The sequence below is a fragment of the Gossypium arboreum genome, chromosome 6 (genome assembly GCF_025698485.1).
Source record: "Gossypium arboreum isolate Shixiya-1 chromosome 6, ASM2569848v2, whole genome shotgun sequence".
Classification (NCBI taxonomy): Eukaryota; Viridiplantae; Streptophyta; class Magnoliopsida; order Malvales; family Malvaceae; genus Gossypium; species Gossypium arboreum.
The window spans coordinates 100033827-100050690 of NC_069075.1; the positions used below are offsets into that span (position 1 = coordinate 100033827).

The 16864-nt window shown below is 33.4% G+C and overlaps 1 protein-coding gene and 1 long non-coding RNA gene across 2 annotated transcripts; one reads left to right on the forward strand and one right to left on the reverse strand.

Moving 5' to 3' along the window:
• Positions 1-2334: 2334 nt before the first annotated feature.
• Positions 2335-4716, forward strand: LOC108484662 (deSI-like protein At4g17486). The gene is made up of 3 exons (XM_017788535.2): positions 2335-2790; positions 3123-3410; positions 4232-4716. Exons 1-3 carry the CDS (start codon positions 2652-2654, stop codon positions 4486-4488), a joined length of 684 nt encoding a protein of 227 aa, XP_017644024.1. The 5' UTR covers positions 2335-2651; the 3' UTR covers positions 4489-4716.
• A 2097-nt stretch (positions 4717-6813) lies between these two features.
• Positions 6814-7587, reverse strand: LOC108485711 (uncharacterized). The gene is made up of 2 exons (XR_001871351.2): positions 7312-7587; positions 6814-7052 (listed from the first exon to the last, which is right to left on the reverse strand). It is a non-coding gene; the product is annotated as an uncharacterized LOC108485711 (long non-coding RNA).
• Between the last annotated feature and the right edge of the window lie 9277 nt (positions 7588-16864).

Consider the following 16864-nt stretch of genomic DNA (forward strand, 5'->3'; position numbering starts at 1 on the left):
GCACCGCACTGGGCAAAATTTTATTTCTCAACATAGCTTTCTTTCTCAATTTTACCCATGTCCTTTTTAACGTTTTTTCAGCCTTTTATTGTCTGAAGTTGAAAAGCTTTTATCTCTTGGTGGGGTAAATATATTTATTTCATATAATAAATTAATAAATATTATAAATCACCATTGAGAAAAAATATAAGGTTTTTTAAATATTATAGCCATCATTCAAATATATACAAATATCTTATTCATTTTAAAAATTTAAATTATTTGCTGCTAGTTTATTAAATATAAATTTAAGATAAATATAATTCTAATACATTATATTAATATAAAATTTTTATTATTTCATATTGGGAAGTCTATTAATTATAATTTATTAAATAAAAATGATCTTAATTAAAATATTATTTTAATAAAATATTTAAATCTCACATAGAAAGTCTATTGATTATATTTTAGTAAATGAAAATAATTTTCTATGAGTAGGGTTAACGATGTCAAGTTCCTGTCATGAATTTGGAACATCATAAATTTATAAATTGATTACTTTAATTTAGGAGCTCATGGTAAATTATTTAGTTTAATGTGATAACTCACATCGATTATTTAACCTTGTTAGATTTATGAACTTCATAATTAATCATGTGAAAAAATGTAAAATAAAATATGCATAAAAACGACAATACATACACTTGTTATACGCCTTTTAATTTTGTTGATTTGATTTCCACTTTTTTTTTAAACATAATTCTTACTTTTGTTTTATAGAAATTCGTAATATGAATTCTGTTATATGCTTATCTCCCATCTAGAGGCAATACTCGTTTATTTAGTATTAGATCGGCTATAGTAGTCATATCAATTTTACTAAATTTTTTCAGTAATTCCTTTTAGCTATCGTCTTATTTTAGCTAATCTCAACAACAATATTTTTTTATGGATTACCATTTCAAGTATTGCTCTCATTGGTAGATCTCCATAACATGTTATTATAGGTGTATAACAGGCAAAATCTTGATAGACAAATGTGGTTGTTATAAAGATAATTGGCTTATATATATTAAATTTCTAATTGAGTTAATGTTGCGAATCAAACCGATACTAATTCAATTAAGTAATTGCCAAAATAACATTACTTTATAAAATAAAAATATATTTTTGAGGGTATTTTTATTTTTATTAAAAATAGAAAAATAAATATATTTCTAGTTTACTATTTCAATTAAACCCTCATTTATTTTTATATGAACTTTTACAAATATATTTACTATATAACTCTGTTATTCAAGCTCTATAATCTAATATTTACTTAAATCAGATGAAAATTTAAACTTCAACTTAATTCAGTTTAATTTAATTATTAAAAATTAAAAGCTGAAAGTCGAAAATAATAATCCAGAATAATTATAACTCTTGGCAAAAAAATCAAAATTTTAAATCATTCAATTATAAAAAAAACCTTGAATTAATCATATTCAGATTTTTAAATCAAAGAGTCCAATTCACAACTCTACCCTAAGTTTGTCAAAAGTAGAACTCCAACCGTAAACGCATACATACACGCCACGGGATTTCAATATAAAGAAGAAAAAAAGCACAATGGTAGTTGGGAGTAATTTTCCCAAAACTCTGGGGGTTTCCTTCAATTTTAAACAACTATATTTATACTATTATTATTTAAAAAGCCGTTTGAGTCAAATCTCATCCACCAACTGAGTTTTAAATTTTTTTTAAAAAAGGGTGTTTATAAACTAAAGATTTAAAGTGTAAAAAAATTAAGTATGATAAAATTTTAAGAGTTGAATTTATATTAGAAAACAGTTTGTTAAATTATTAACATAAGTACTGTTTGATAAAAGTAAATATTAATTTTAAAATATTATTTATTTTAATTTTAATTTTATTATTATAATATTTTATATTATTTTAATTAGTTTTGGATGAAAGATAAATATGGTAATTTTGAATATTTCATTTTTTAAGTATAATTAAATTAAAATTAAAATTTTCTAAGTCATAAATAGTTATCTACCTGTTGAAGATTTTGTTGTTGAAAATTTTATATTGAGTAAAATTTTAAAATAATTATCAAATATATTTAAAATATTAAATATTAAATTTCTTTTATTTTATTGAAAATAATTTTTTAATAGTTTATCAAAGTCTTTATAATAAAATTATCCAAACATTATATTAAAATTTTTAATAAGCATGTATGTGAGTATTTTGATTCTTTAATATTTTAGAAAATAACATATAATTAAATTTGAACTTCGAATATTATTATTACATAAAAAAGTAATATTTTTATATGTAATATTAATTAAATATAATAAAAAGAGAAAGCAAGCATCAACCACGAGGACGACGAGGATCCTTGAAAGCAAAAGGTGATGCTATTTTGCTTTGCTTTCGGCTCTCTCGTTCGGTACATCCCAAGTTTCAGATTTCTTCATTTTTCATTATTTTATTAATTTATTTTCAATCGAAACAAGGAAACTAATATCGAATTTCCGCGCTTACCCATACCAGTTTCTCTTTAGTTATTTCTTCTACAATACCCCATCCCCATAGAAACCTCAATTATCTCTCTCCTTGTAAAAAATTCTGCCTTCTTTTTATTTATTTATTTATTTATTAAAGTTAGCCTAAAAAAAATGCTGTGCACAATGGTGTTGATGCCCCGGAAGAAGAAAGTTGGATCGGTTCCGGTTTATTTGAATGTATATGACTTGACTCCGATTAATGGTTATGCTTATTGGTTTGGCCTTGGGATCTATCATTCTGGGGTTCAAGGTTTGTTTTTTCTTTTCCTTTGAATTTAGTCTAGTTTTTGTTTTCTTTTTTGGGGTGTTGCTGGAAAAGTAATGGACTTTTTTTTTAGTAATCAACAAGACTGGAAATTGAAGGGAAATTTTTGAAAATTTTTATATGAAACTTAAGCTTGTTTTTGAATGTTTTTACGGTTTAATAACACTAGTCAAGTTAATTCCCTTGAAAGATTGATTTTTTATGTATACAAGAAGTAAGAATATACATCCATGGTTTTAGTGTGTATGTATATAAATGTATATATGTATATTATTGTACAAGTTGATTTTGAGTATGCTGATTCTTGCTGTATGCAGTTCATGGAGTTGAATATGGTTTTGGAGCGCATGAGCATTCGGCGACTGGAATTTTCGAAGTAGAGCCGACGCAGTGTCCTGGTTTCACGTTTAGGAAATCTATCTTAATTGGCAGGACCGATTTAGGTCCGAAAGACGTCCGTTCGTTCATGGAGAAACTCGCTACAGATTACTCTGGGAACACTTACCATCTCATCACAAAGAACTGCAATCATTTCTGCAATGATGTGTGTATCCAATTGGCAGGGAAACCAATTCCTAGCTGGGTTAATCGACTTGCTAGACTTGGTAAGAAATCCACTTCTATCCTTTTAAACTTAAAACTTTACTTCATGATCTCATTGTTTCTTCAGAAGATCGGTATGTGAAAATATATTTAAAGGAAAGTTTTGCGGCATTTTTGTAGTTCCTCTGTTTCGCTTATTATCTGATTTTAAAGTAAAGTAGCACATCGAAAAGAAAATTAATAGTAACAATAAACCGAAGATAAATGATGTTTTGCTTTAAACAACTTTTCAAAGATAAGGAAGAAGTGGCATCAGGCATCAGCTTCCACCCACCATTCCCACTGAGGCTTTTGACCAACCTGTTACAGTGCAAGCTTTGTCGAATGCCATGGTGGGTCTACCAAATTTGAAAGGACAGCCATGTAAATCATCTTCACTGCCTGTCGGAACCAATAATTCTCTTGCATATTCATACCAAGACTGCCATGGTCGCCATAGTTTCTCTCGTTTTTACAGCCTGAACGATGTTTGTTCTGTTTGGTCGTACTAATAACACTTGCTAGTTTCAACGTCTTCACGTTGAAATGTTTTGTCAAGTATGAAACGATAACCCTGAAATGTACCGTACTTGATCTTGTCTTTGCTCAGAGAGCTGGAACTTGTTGGGAATTTTATGTTGGTTAAAATTCACTGTGATAACTTGAATGCATTAGGTTCATCCAACATCTCTATTTCAGTGATGAGGACATGGTTCTTTCAAATATGGACTATACTAGCATCCTGTTTGAATTTTATCTGTTCTCCTATTACCATCTTGTAGGATTTTATAGGTTCTTTCTCTGTAGACTATTGATGATGATGGTACTTGTGATGAATGTATAGGTTTCCTTTGCAACTGTGTTCTCCCAGCAGAGTTGAACGAGACGAAAGTTCGCCAAGTTAGATCAGAAGGTAAGCTTCAACCGGTAGAGAAGAAGTTAAGAAGCCAATCAAGTAAGTTCGTACCTTCTTCTAAACCTCTACCTCCATTGAAATCTTGCCCTCCAGGCCCTGCCATGAGTAGTAGACAAAGGCGATGTATTCCATCATCGTCTTTGATTCATAGTTCTTCGACCTCGAGTTTGAGTTTGAAGCTTTAGTTAAAACTTTCAAGTATGGTACAGTTTTAAGGTTTTAAATTTTGGGAAGTCCAACAGTAGTAGATGAAATTAACAAATGCAAATCTTTTTATATCCCACTTCTGTTTGTACTCGGTTCATGCATAGAAACAGGTGCTTGGAAAATTTGCAGCATTTCAATTTCTCTGTAATATGCTGTTTGATGTCGAATTGAATGGAAAAGATCCTTGTAGTTTGCACACCCTTGCACTCCGTCTTGCCATTTCATTTACTCTTATCGAACTTGGTATCTCAAAGCTTGTAGGACCTCAACCTTGCCATTGAGTTTGTGATTCTAAAAGCGTACGTCAAAATCATGTTCCGTTAGAGCCGTTAGATGTTTGGAAACGGAACTCAACTATTAGTGTAAAGAGTAGGGACCCATGAAACAGTAGTCTTTGGCTAATGTTGAATGTGAATGATGAAGGCCCCTGCCATTGGACCAGTTGGTGAGGATGGGAACATTGGTCCCTTTTATTATCATGAATTTGAGGATGGTCCCTTACTCCATGGAAACAAGTTTTCTTGTCGGCTATGGTTGAAGGAGGATCCCAGGAAAGTGACCCCCTGCCCTCTTGGGTGAATTTTCTTTTGGTCAGAATTTCTTTTACTAAATTTAACCCGATTATTGATAACGTCAAAATTTGCTTGCTATGATTTGTTTATGAAATTGAATAATACCCCAATCTAATTAACTAAAATTTATAAATTTTAACTGAATTGAATTTTTTTTAAATTTATTAGCGACAGTTAACTTACTTAACCAAAATTTATAAATATATATTTTCAAACAATTTAAAACATAAAAATATCTATGACAATTTTTCTTTCTTTTTAATTCAAAAAGTTTAACTGAAATTTAAAAACAACAAATAACACGATAATAACACTAAATTAAAACATAATAACAAACCTTACATTAAAAACATCAATTTAAAAAAAAAAATTATTCTGTGTTATTTTGTTTAATTTTAGTTTCTTTTTCAAATATTTTTAGTTTTTATAATGTTTTTCTAAGCTCATTATAGAAATATTTATAAATCCATTAATTTTATATATTGGGCTTATGTAATGTATTAGACTTATCTCTAATATATTGGATCTATCTATAATATATTAGGCTTATATATTATTAATAATTTTAGTTAAATTCTATTTGAATCAAATTAATTGATAATTAAAAATTTTAAAATCCTTTAATTGATTTCGATGAAATTAGATTCGGTGATCGACTAATTAAATTAATTAATTCGGTTTGATTAGTTAATTCGGATAAAATTAAAAAAAAAAAAGCACACCCCTAATTGGTATGATTGCATCAATCAGGCTAGGAACTTATTAACAACAAAGGCTAACTTGTTTAAAATATCATGGATAATATTTGAATTTAAATATTTTAATTACTATTGTGTCATATTCAGATTGGATATTATATTAATTCTCCAATATTCGTTATTCAAATTTGTTTACATCTTGCGGATAAAGATTCCAGATAATGAATTCAAATTCACTTTTGAAAATAATGAGTTTGGATATTCGAATCTATTATCAATTTTATTTTATAATTTTCTTTTGGACATACTAAAATTCGATATTTAGTGAATTTGGATATTTTATTTTAATTCAATTAATTTTCATTTTATTTGAACAATTATATTTAAATTTTATACTAATAATAAATATATTTGAATTTTAAGGTAGATTTATAAATTTGAGTTTAGATTTTATGAAAAATTTCAAATATTATTTGAATTGTTGAAATCTTTGTTATAGATAAAAGGTTAAAAAATTTTACTCAATTAATCCCTTGAACTTTAAAATTTTAATTAATTAAGCTCTTTGACCATTAAAATTAAAGGTCAACCGTTACAAAGTAACGACAATTGTTTTCTTCTGGACGTTTTGCCACGTGGCAAAATTATTATTTATATTTAAAATCATAAAAAATATATGAAAATTATACAAAATTTGAAGTGCAAGAAAATAAAAATATAAAATTATTATAAATGACAAAAATTTATATAAATGATAAAAATTTAGTAAAATTGCAAAATTTATTAAAAATGATTTTATATAAATTATAAAAATATAAATTACCAGAAAAATATAAAATTATAAAAATATGATTTAAAAAATTTATTAAAATTATTTAAAATTTAAAATATATTATTACATATTGTAAGAAGCATAAAAATTATATAATAAATTAAAATTGTAAATATATATATATATATATATATATATATATATATAAATAGGTGTATAAGGCCCATTTCGCCCAAGCCTGAACTAGAACCAAACCAGAAATAAAACAAAAATATTAAAATGTTCATTTAACAACCAGTTCAAGCCCAAAACCAACCCAAATCCTAAGACCCAAACTACAAGGCCCAAATGGCCCAAACTCAAACAGGTTTCAACAAAAACCCTAGGAACCGTCGTTAGAGCTCACGCCACGGCCCATGCCTCCCTCGGGGGCCAAATGCCACCACCTCGCAACGTGCGCCGCTCCACCACGACACGTTAGTGGCGTGCTCGCCCACGCACTTGCAAACATGTAGAAAATCAGTTGTAAAAGGGTTATAAAAGCCTTTGAAAATCAATTGTAAAAGGAAGTTTTTTTTTTTTACGAATGCAATAAGAAAGAAAATACATACACAGGTTAAAAAATAGCAGGCAGTCCAAAATCAGTTCCTAAAAGGTGATTTGAATTTTTTTTTCAGGTTTTCAATTTGTTTTTTTTTCCTTTCTTTGTTCCTGCACATAGATCTTTCACATAAATGTGTAAAAAGGGGAGGGACTTACCTTGATAAGAGCCTTCAAATCCTTGTTTGCTTCGTGAAAATCGAAGTTTGGGTTGGGATTAGGAGGATACGACTCCAAATAGAGTCGGATTTGACGTTCACTGCTGCTTACGGTGATGAAACAATAGAAAAGGGGCTAGGGTTTTACTTAAGAAAAATGGCAGAAAGTCATTTAATGATTTTTGGGTTTGTTTTTTAAATGGCAAACAAAATGGTGCCGGAATTTGCGCTTTTGCTCTCAAAGTGGGTAATTTTGAGTTTGGTCCTTCCCCTTCGCACCGCCTTTAAATTTGGCCCTATTTGAATTTTATTTGTTTTTAAAAAATTACCCTTGGATTTTGCGCGAAAACTCAATGTGGTCCTCACTTGGATGCTGCGTTTTGGAGCTTGGGATAATTTCGTTTTTAATCCCCATGGATTCGGGTGCATTGTATTTTAGTCCTAAATTAGGTTCTAACGATTCATTTATTTATGGATTATCTTTTTGATTCTGTTTTTATTTCAATTGAGTCCGTTTCTTTTTAATTCCAGTTTTTTTTTAAATTGTTTTTATTATTTATTTTAAATTATTATCCACTTTTTATTCGGTACTTTAAATTATTTTATATTACTCATATTCTTTTTATTTTCTTTCGTATATATTTGAAATATTATGTCAATATAACTTACTTATTTTAAAATTCCTTTTATGTACATTCTTTATTTAAAACTTTATATCATGGCTATTTTAAACATTTTTATACATTGTTATATATGTATATATAATTTATGTTTAATTGTTTTTATCTTACGTATGTTATTTTTGGTATGTTGATGTATATATTGTTTTGTATATTACTACTTTAAATTTTTCTTACATAATACTTATCTTAAAATTCACTTATATAGTATTATTTTACATATTATTTATTCTTTTTATTTATGATTCATTTCAAACTTGTACGTCTACATATTTCAATTTCTTTTTACATACATATAATTTATTATTTTTGTATATTGTTGATTTCAGATTTCCTTTTTAGTTTTTTTTCATATTATTTATTTTATATTAATTTACCATTATTTAAAAACTTGTTACATTTTATTTATGTTAATTTGTTTCATATTTCTTCTAAAATGGTTTTTCATTAGTCTTTGAATATTAATTTTAGTATTTGCATAAGACAACATGTTACGTGGTTATTACTATTAGGTGTCTTGTAATTCTTCTTTGTATTTATTTATTATTTGTGATTCGTTATTATAACATTTTGTTTATAAATTCTTATTTAGTGTTCTACATTATTATTCCATCGCATTTTACTTTCTTAGAAGGTCGTGTTTTAATATCGTTTAAGATTTAAAATTATTTTATTCCAAAATTTTCAAAATAAGTCAATACTCGGTATTTGGCATCTTCGAGAAGATTAAGCCCTAACTTACTGGGTTTCAATTTTCTTCGTCGAATCTAAGTAATCGAGTACCCTTTCTTGGGTTTCAAATAAAAGCTTATTCTCGGGAATTCGAGATGTTGTATCCTAACTTACTGGGTGTGACATTTTATTTCTTCGAGATAAGAGGGTCTTAGCATTCCATTTAATTTATTCAAGTGTTCTTTTTAAAATAAAAAATAAAAGGATTGTATTCTAAAATCTTTTCAAATATTCGACGTTAGGATATTAATTAATCAATTCGGTACCAATTTTGGGCGTTACGAGGGTGCTAACTCTTCCTCGTGCGTAACCGACTCCCAAACCTTTATTCTCAAATTTAGTAGATCAAAATCATCGTTTTAGTAAATCAAAATATTTTATTAAAATGATCAAACTCAAGGTGATCCGGTTACACCTCGGAAAAGATCGGTGGCGACTCCATTTTTTGTTTTTAAGTTGACTCCCTTTTTTCAAATTTAAAATGGTTTTGACAGCTTGGCGATTCCACTGGGGACCTTAAGAGAGTCAAGCCGTAAAATTAATTATTTTTTGTCCTATTGTCGAAAATTGAAAATCCCGATTTGAAAATTATGCTCCTTTTATTGCATTTGTTTGTGTTATATGTTTGTTATGATTTGAGTCTCGTAAAATTTTTCTACATCATGTTGCATGACCGTTGTGGCCACACCTTTTAAGTGGGAGTGAGAAACTATTTCCTTCGTGAGGTTTTCACCTCCGTGCAGGATAGTAGATCGCTTCCAGGATACATCTGTACCTATTTCTTCGTGAGGTTTTCACCTCCGTACAGCCATAGGGAAATGTATTCCCCTGAACTAAACTCGATCCATATGAGCCTATAATGGGTGAGGATTGAGGAATCTGCCGGTTCAGGTACCCTGTTCTTTAGAACCGCCACATATAGAGTGACATAGGAGCTTACCCTAGATAGAACTATGCCAAACCCTAGCGGTCACCCAAATAGGTTTGATTATTTTTTCATTTGCTTTGACTTTTATTTTTGGTATATGATACTAACTTGTTGTGTTTTATTTTGGCCATGATCGCATGTCATTTCATATTAAAAGAGGTGTCAATTCACGTTCGATTACTTAATTTAGGGAGCTTGTCATGGAGAACGAATTTCTTGATAAAGTGGAAGGTAATGCGGCTGTCTGTATATGGTCAGAGAAAATGCAATTAGAGAAAAGGGACAGTCTAGCCGGGGGGTATACATTAGAATTGTGTGATTACACTCGCATTAGTGTGACGCAAAATGATCTTCAGGAATTAAAGGAGATATGGGACCAGTGGGATGAAGAGACTAAGCAGTTGTTCTATGGTAACTATGGGGATTTGCCTTACTTACTTGACATCAAGGTAGACGAGCATTTATTCCGGGCCCTCGCTCAGCATTGGAATCCTACCTACAGTTGTTTTACCTTTGGGAGGGTAGATTTGGTACCTACCATAGAAGAATATACAACTTTACTTCATTGTCCGAAGATCCAAGTTGATAAGGCCTATTCGAAAGTTGTTTATGTTCTAGCCTTTTTGAAGAAATTGATGAATATTACAAGGATGAGTGAGCAGTGGATTGCAGCAAGGGTCAAGCAAAAGGGGGAATGTAAGTGCATCCCATGGAGGAATTTGAGGGATTTGATTCTAGTGCATCCTGATACGAAGAAGAGAGTTGATGATAAACCGTAAATTATACATATTTTTACCCCATGTTTAATGTATTTTATGGATGATTTCTCATTAGAATTGGTGAATTCGATGCTGCGAATGCATCTATCGTCATTAATGCATAAATAAAGATACCAATTAGTAGTGATTGAATTCCTTCTATGGTTCCACCTAGGTCTGCCAGAAACAATTGGTAGAAAAAAGAGGGCATTGTTAAATCATATACGAGATAGGATTTTTGGAAGGGGTGGCAAGAACAATTACTTTATCAAGCAGAGAAAACTTTCATATTTTACACTTAGGAGAGCATAGGAGAGCGAAAGGAACGAGAAACGGGCCAAAAACGGAGAAAATGGGCCAAAGTATGAAATCAACACAACCTAGACCTCCTCACACGGGCTGACCACACGGCCGTGTCAATTTGGCAGGCTCGAGCACAGCCTAAAGTAATCAAACATGGGCGTGTGCCACGGGCGTGTCCCTGCTGAGCCCAAGTTGAGTCCAATTCGAAAAAGCTAATTTTGAGGGCTTCTAGGCATTCCAAAGGCTATAAATACACCTTAGAGAAGGAAGAAAAGGGAGACGGAGAATAGGGAGTAAGGAATTACTCCAAGAAAGCCGATTGATCCATCTCAGAAGCCAAATTAATCATCAAGACTGAAGATTCCTCAATTTCCCTTCAGGAGTTTTGGGTTTTCTTTATGTTTTGTATTTTTTATTCTTCTGAGATGTTTTCTTATTTAGTTATGAACTAAAACCCCTAAATACCTAAGGGGAATGAAACCTAAGATGAAACTTGTTATTATTTTCTAAATCGTATGATAAATATTTAACTTGTTCTTAATTATGTGTTCTTAATTCTTGTTTTGATATCCCAGGATACTGATTCAAGACATGCTCTTATTCAAAGGAGGAATAGACCCTGTCTAAGAGTACATTTGTCATAATTAAGTGGAGTTGATTGCGCTCCTAGATATAGGGTGACAAGATTTTGCCGGATTAGGGTGAAACCTAATATGGGGATCTATAGATCGAGTTAATGCAACCCTAAAGTGTTAATTAGAGAAAAGTCTCGGTTATTCAATCTAGGGATTAACATTATTAGTCTTGAATAGGGATAATAACATAACTTAGGGATCTCTATGGAACAAGTTGAATGAATAAATCGTCCGATTCGGAGCCAGAATAACAAGTAAAGTCTAGGTGGATTTTTCCTTAGGTATTGTCTTAAGTCAATCGATTTTTCCCAAAAACAATTCCCCAATTCTTTTTTCTGTGCATTCTTAGTTTAGATAATTAGTTAATTAAAACAAAACCTCTTTATTCTTAGGCTAGATAATAAAAAGACAGTCATTACTAGTATTTTTAGTTCCTTTGGGTTCGACAATCTGGTCTTGCTAAAACTATACTACTGTTAGATAGGTACACTTGCCTACATCGCGATAATAGTTAGTTCAAGAACGAGTAATTATAAATATTTAAAACCTGTCACGAAATCACGCGATAAAGTTTTTGGCGCCGTTTCCGGGGAACTAAGATATTAGGAACGCTCAATTTTTATTACTTTAGCCATTTATTTTGCTTGCAATTTAATTTAATTTTATTATTATTAGTATTATTATTTATTAACCTACTCTTTCTTTCTCTTGGCAGGTTTTTATAGTTTATAACTAGAAGAAACCCGTCGGGACCATTACTTTTTGACGAAGAAATCGATCGTACAGTTCGTAGAAACCAAAGAGAAATAAGGCGTAGCTTAAGATACACAGAGAACGAGCAAAACGATGATACTCAACCCCCAACCGAAGAAATGGCTGAAAACCAAGGCAATCAGCTACCTCCTGCAATTGCGGTTAATCAAAATCCTACTCCACGCACTATGTATGATTATGCTAAACCTTCTTTAATAGGAACTGAATCAAGCATAGTTAGATCTGCTGTAGCTGCAAATAATTTTGAATTAAAACCTAACACTATTCAAATGATACAGCAATTTGTTCAGTTTGATGGCTTGTAGGATGAGGATCCCAACGCTCATTTAGCCAACTTCTTAGAACTATGCGATGCATTTAAAATTAATGGCGTTTCTGATAAAGCCATACGTCTTCGGTTGTTTCCCTTTTCATTGAGGAACAAAGCTAAACAGTGGTTGAACTCGTTACCACGAGGGTCAATTACTACTTGGGAACAAATGAGCAAAAAATTTTTACTAAAATATTTTTCGCCGGCTAAAACGGCTAAATTACGTAATGATATCTCTTCTTTTGTGAAGATGGATTTAGAAACACTCTACGACACATGGGAGAGATACAAGGACCTTCTGAGAAGGTACCCTCACCATGGGTTACCGCTTTTGCTCCAAGTACAAACATTTCACAATGGTCTGAATCCTTCGACTCGGCAAATGGTTGACGTAGCGGCGGGCTGAACCATTAACAATAAAACACCGAAAGATGCCTATGAGTTTATAGAGGAGATGTCATTGAATAACTATCAGTGTCAAGTCATGAGGACAAAGCCAATGAAAACAGCCGGTGTTTATAACGTCGTTTCGGTCACCATGCTCTCTAATCAGGTAGAACTCTTAAAAAAAAAGATTAATGGTTTTCTTAGTTCTTCACAGGTTCACCCAGTAATGCAGTGGGAAGCAAGTAGCGATGGAACAAACCATTCAGAATACCAATCTTATGGCCACAACATGGATAACGAGCAATTAAACTACATGGGTAATAGTCCTCGACCTCAAAACAATCCATATAGTAACACTTATAATGCAGGTTGGAGGAACCACCCCAATTTCTCGTCGGGCGGTCAAGGAAATCAAAGACCACAATATTCTCCGAGCTACCAACAACCACCTTACCAACAGGAAAAGAAGCCAAACCTTGAAGAGATGCTCTCAAATTTTATATCAGTGTCAAAAACCCATTTTCAGAACACCGAGACAGCACTTAAAAATCAACAACCGTCGATCCAAAGCCTCGAAACTCAGATAGGCCAGCTTTCCAAACTAATCTTCGCACGACTACAAGGTAGTTTGCCAAGTAATACTGAACCTAACCCAAGGGAACAACTCAACGCAATTAATATTCAAGATGACGAAGGAGTCGTTGAGCCTGAACCAGAATTGAGGCAAGAAACTATGGTAAGCAAAGGTCAAGGTGAGGTAGATCAAAATACAAACAAACCAGTGACTGTCGAATATAGACCTCGTGTTCCATACCCCAACGCGACAAGGAAAGACCTCTCAGATGAACAATTTGGTAAATTCCTTAAACTCTTAAAAAAATTACATATTAACTTATCGTTTATTGAAGCTCTATCATAGATGCCAAATGCAATGAAATTTTTAAAGGAGCTTTTAGCAAATAAGTGGAAGTTAGACGAGGCGTCGCATATGGAGCTAAACGCAGTTTGCTCGACCATTCTCCAAAATAAACTACCCAACAAACTAAAAGATCTAGGGAGCTTTACTATTTCTTACTTAATTGGTAGTTTAGATGTTAATCATGCATTAGCTGATCTAGGGGCTAGTATCAACGTCATGCCTTACAAAATGTTTAAGCAACTAGGTCTCGGGAAACCCAAACAGACTAGGATAAGCATTCAATTAGCAGATAAAACTATAAGATTCCCTAGAGGTATTATTGAAGATGTGCTAGTTAAAATCGATAAATTTATATTTCCTGTTGACTTTATTGTTCTAGACATAGAAGAGGATAGCAACACTCCCTTAATTCTAGGAAGGCCCTTTTTAGCAACTGCTAAAACCATCATTGATGTTGGTATAGGTGAACTCACACTCCAGGTGAGAGACGAAACAATCACCCTTCAAGCTCGCAATTCTGGCAACAGATTAGGAATTAAAAGTGATCATTTAAACCATCCTACTAAACTAACAATATGGTGCAACCTATTTTGAAGAAAATGAGTCTGAAGGAAGCACACGAGTTGTTCTCAAGCACCAGTAGAGGACCTGTTCATGAAGATCGAAGATTACAAATTGAGAAACTTGATGAATGGTGGATGCACAAATCAAGAACACCCGACAAACTGAAACTACGCCAAAACGAGCCTGATACCTCTCCAAATCAACTTAAGGTTGGTGATAAGGTCTTATTAGATGCCGTAGATCCCCACATTTTCACTACCATACCGAATGAGGAAATCCTTCTTACGGTACTCAGTATTTTTCCATTCGGTACGGTGGAGGTGAGTTATCTTAAGTTCGGCACTTTTAAGGTAAACAACACCCGATTAAAACCCTATTTTGATGAGATTGATAGCAGGAATGAGGAGTATAAACTCCTCAAAGCACCATGACCATTCACTGGAGAGGTAATAAGTGCTTATCGGGAGGCAACCCGAGCACTAACAATATTAATTTCTTTAAATTTTTGTATTTAAATCCTAACTTACTAATAGAAATCTTGAATACAAGTATTTTCACAGAGACACGGCCAAGCACACGGGCGTGCTTAAGGCCGTGTGAAAACAGGGCAAAGATTTCCCTAACACGGGCTACGATAAAATGCCACGGCTGTGTGATATGGCCGTGATCGAGCCTACCAAAACAACACGGGCGTACGACATGCACGTGTGGAAGAACCGTGGGCGAACCTGTTAAAACAGCACGGGCGTTAGACACACCCGTGTGAAACACCTGTGGTCGAACTTGTTTAATTAACACGGGCATGGGGCTTGCACACACGGGCATGAGAGAAGCGAAAGAAGCTAGACACGGCCGTGCGACACCACTGTGTGAACCCACATGCCCGAGGAACACGGGCGTGTACTAAATTCAGACGTGCCCAAATTTGAAATTTACGAATCACACCGGCTGAAATTAGGGAACACGGGCGTGTGCCCTGGCCGTGTGGCCCAAAATCTATAAATACCCTGCACTATTCACTTTCTTCCCTATTCAAAAACCCTAACCCTAGCCACTGCAACTCCACACGGCCTCCTTGCCACGCTCGTGCGCCGCCTACAACTCTATTCTCGACGCCAAATCTCTCCCCTTAGCGTTTGTTAACTCCTTTTTCTTTTATTTCATTGATTTATAATGCTATTTATCATATTAATCTATATTTTTCATGTTATTTCCAAATTGATAATCACATAAATTTCATTTATCTAATAAGTTATCATCTTTCTCATGTTTAAAATCTTACTCATTACATGATTCCTACACTCCATTCAATTAATTAGAAGTGAATATTCATAGCTAGGATAGTTGAAATAATCATGCATATTTTGTTGACATCTCTTTTCATTCATATAGTATTTTGCATTCCATTCCTTTCCATTTTTACTTATATTACGATGCTCATGCCACAAAGAAATGGGTCATTGAACTTATTGTTTTAATTGAATTTAGTAATTGTGGCTGAATATAGTTATGCATTTTCCTTTTCGAATTTAGTCGCATTCCTTTTATATATTATAAATTGTCCACTCATCAAAAGACGAATTGATGTTTCCACTTACAGGTACACAATGTCGTCTTCAAGAGGAAAGAAAACCACCGTACCTGCTTCAAAGAAGAGGAAGGAAGCTTCCTCTTCTGCAGGTCCAACCGCAGAAATTCATCACCCTCTTCTATAGTTTCCCCAAGGGCCCTAGGAAGAACTTTTCCAGATACTTCAGGCCCGACCTTTAATTGCGGGCCACTACATCGACTGGGCTTTCGTAGAACAAGTTCAGATGGCTGATGCGATTCGGGCCCTCTTAACCACTGACCCTTGGGAGCTGTTCTTTGAGATCATCGAACCAACATACCTCGAGCTCACGATGGAACTATGCTCAACGTTCCATCTTCAGACCGTAATGACGAACTACGATGATCCCGACACGGTGCAATTTTGCTTAGGTGGGTTAGTCCACCAGCTATTCATCCCAGAGTTCGTACGGTACTAGGCTTATATACGGAGGAGTTTAAGGAGGAGAATGAACTACATGCTCTCAGTCGCCACATACATTTCTCTCCCTCAAAGTGCTGGCACACTTTGGCCCCTAGCACGGCCTCCTACAATCCTAGTCACTCCAAGGCATCAGTTCTCTCACCATCCTTAAGGTACTTACACGCTAATTTAGCTCACATGATTATAGGGAGGCGAGAGAGCACTGGCGTCGTCAACACCCACAATGTCTACTTCTTATGGTGCATGTCGCAAGGGCACGTCATCGACCTTGCCTATTTCATCGCCCTTGCGATTCAACACCAGACGGAGCGGCATCGGAAGGGGGTCATCTCTATTGTCCCCTACGTGACTCGACTTGCGCGACACTTCGAGCTCCTCAACATCGCGGCCCAAGAATCATCCCTCACCCTCATAGGCCAGATGTCTCCACAAGGCATCTCGAGCATGCTTAGCATGAGGACGATCAAGAGGCGCCGAGGAACCTATCCTCCCCAGTATCGTCTCGCCCAATCTACCGAGGAGGAGGCCTACG

Excerpts from the sequence above, each read along its gene's own strand:
- LOC108484662 (XM_017788535.2), top strand. The coding sequence starts at position 2,652 with ATGCTGTGCACAATGGTGTTGATGCCCCGGAAGAAGAAAGTTGGATCG. Across the intron at positions 2,791-3,122 it reads CTATCATTCTGGGGTTCAAG|TTCATGGAGTTGAATATGGT; the intron begins GTTTGTTTTTTC and ends TGCTGTATGCAG. Across the intron at positions 3,411-4,231 it reads TAATCGACTTGCTAGACTTG|GTTTCCTTTGCAACTGTGTT; the intron begins GTAAGAAATCCA and ends ATGAATGTATAG.